This window comes from Mandrillus leucophaeus, unplaced genomic scaffold (assembly GCF_000951045.1).
Source record: "Mandrillus leucophaeus isolate KB7577 unplaced genomic scaffold, Mleu.le_1.0 Scaffold455, whole genome shotgun sequence".
Taxonomy (NCBI): Eukaryota; Metazoa; Chordata; class Mammalia; order Primates; family Cercopithecidae; genus Mandrillus; species Mandrillus leucophaeus.
The window spans coordinates 482,915-485,050 of NW_012104865.1; the positions used below are offsets into that span (position 1 = coordinate 482,915).

At 33.0% G+C, this 2,136-nt stretch overlaps 1 protein-coding gene across 1 annotated transcript in view; it reads left to right on the plus strand.

Moving 5' to 3' along the window:
- Positions 1-2,136, plus strand: part of OTOGL (otogelin-like) — a 166,363-nt gene that overhangs the window by 154,008 nt on the left and 10,219 nt on the right. The window contains exons 53-54 of the mRNA XM_011994393.1: positions 865-1,043; positions 1,508-1,612. Coding sequence (XP_011849783.1) covers positions 865-1,043; positions 1,508-1,612 — 284 coding nt within the window. The remainder of the gene's footprint in view (positions 1-864; positions 1,044-1,507; positions 1,613-2,136) is intronic.

The window sequence follows — 2,136 nt, forward strand, 5'->3', positions numbered from 1 at the left end:
TCACTATTAACAAGTTAAAAATCTCATGTTTGAGACACATATTATACATTTTAAGCCATTTGCCAGTATTTGAGTATAAAAATGCATTATTATGTTTCAATTTCCTCTTTTGTAATATCTCTAAATGTTCTGAGAATGGAATAACAGAACAGAAATATAAATATTTTTACAGAGGCCTCAGTGAATTTTAAAGTTGGCATTAGGCTCTTTTTAATATGTCTATATTTAATTTAAAAAATATAGACATCTAAAGAGTATGAAGTTATGCTCATTATATTATTATTATTAATGTATTTTTATTAAGACAGGGTCTCGCTCTGTTACCCAGGCTGGAGTATAGTGGCTCCCTCCCAGCCCACTGCAGCCTTGAACTTCTGGGCTCAAGCAATCCTTCCGCCTTAACTGCCTGAGTAGCTTGTACTACAGACGTGCACCACCACACCCAGCTTTTTTTCTTTTTTGGAAATGGGGTCTTGCTATGTTGCCCAGGCTGGTCTCAAACTTCTGGTCTCTAGCAATCCTCTTGCCTTGGCCTCACAAAATGCTGGGATTATAGGTGTGAGCCACTGTGCCTGGCCAAGAACTCATATTCCAAACTTGCTATAAAATATGGATTTTGGAGGAAGTTCAATCAGTAAACAGCAGTTGATTTTACAGATAAATTTTTATTTTATGTTAAGAAATAGTGTACTACAGTTTTAAGTAAATATTGGGTTATTAAAAATATGTAAATGTGAAAATCTTCATTAGTTTTTAAAAATTGGCACATCAGAATGACAACATAAACTCAAATATAAGTTCCAATGATGGATTAGTAAAAAACTCAACAGTACATTTTCTTATTAACTATTTTTTCTGTTTTAGAAAAGGATGATGTGTGTGTATTTCAAGAAGTATCAGTATTGAATCCTGGACAATCCATGATAAAATATTTGGAAGAAGACTTTTGTTATACTATAGAGTGTCTGGAAGAAAAAGATAACCATACAGGCTTTCACACTCTGAATTTTACACTGGTGAATTGTTCAAAAAAATGTGATGTTGTAAGTATTCTTTGTAAGTTATTCTAGTGAGAGTTAATACATTCAAAAATGGCAGAGTTATGGAATTAGAAATAGTGAATACTCCATTAGTTAAAAATAAACATTGTATAGTTCTTCAATAGTCTACTATTTTGTAATGTGTCTATAAAACATAGACTTTCACTTTCCTGTGCATAACCTTGAACTTCAGGAGTCTTATTATATACAGCTTGCCAAGTTGCCTTACCTGAGGTTGTTACACCTGCTCGATGAATTTGGCTGTTAGAAGTAAAGGTTAACATCTATCTCACTTCTAATATAACCATGTAAAGTCAATCATTATTGGAAGCTTCTCATATTCAACCTTAGAAATTCTTACAATTGTCTGGAGAGAGCTAGTAGTTATGTTTGGAAGAAATAACTCTCCAGAAGTAATTCATTAAAATATTGATATGGTGTCACTAATCTAATATCATTATATGCAGCACCAGGTATATACTCCATCCCCAAGTGATTATGATTGTTGTGGTACCTGCAAAAATGTATCCTGCAAATTCCAGATGGAAAATGGAACATCAGTTGTGTATGCGGTATGTTTCATGGAGAGTAACGCTCTGTGCTATTTTCTGAAGGAGGAGTTCTTGAGTCAAAGTTTGGAAAATGTCCCCCCCCCCCAAACACTGCACTGCATACAGCAAAGACAGTACACCTACATCACACAAGCCACAGTTACATTTGTTACATTTTAAAGTATCTGATAATTTATACTGTAAAGAAAAATGCTTAACTTGTGACCCAAATTTATTTTGTCATAGGTCTTCACTCCTTTTTTCTAGATGTAAGGAATAGGCTTTGAGAAATGCTGATTGCAAAGGAAAGGAACAATTAATACTTTTATGTAACAGCTAATTTTCGATTTCAGATAAATTACATATTACTGTTTCCTGAATTTGAATATTTACAGATCTTTTCTAATTGAGGTTCACAGAAGACCTTAAGCTATACGTAAAATTAGAATATAAGACAAGAAAATAGTCAAGTTCATCAGAATTCTTTACTGATCTGTAAGGAATCTTCAAGCCAAAGTTTGACTACTACTACTATTATTATTATT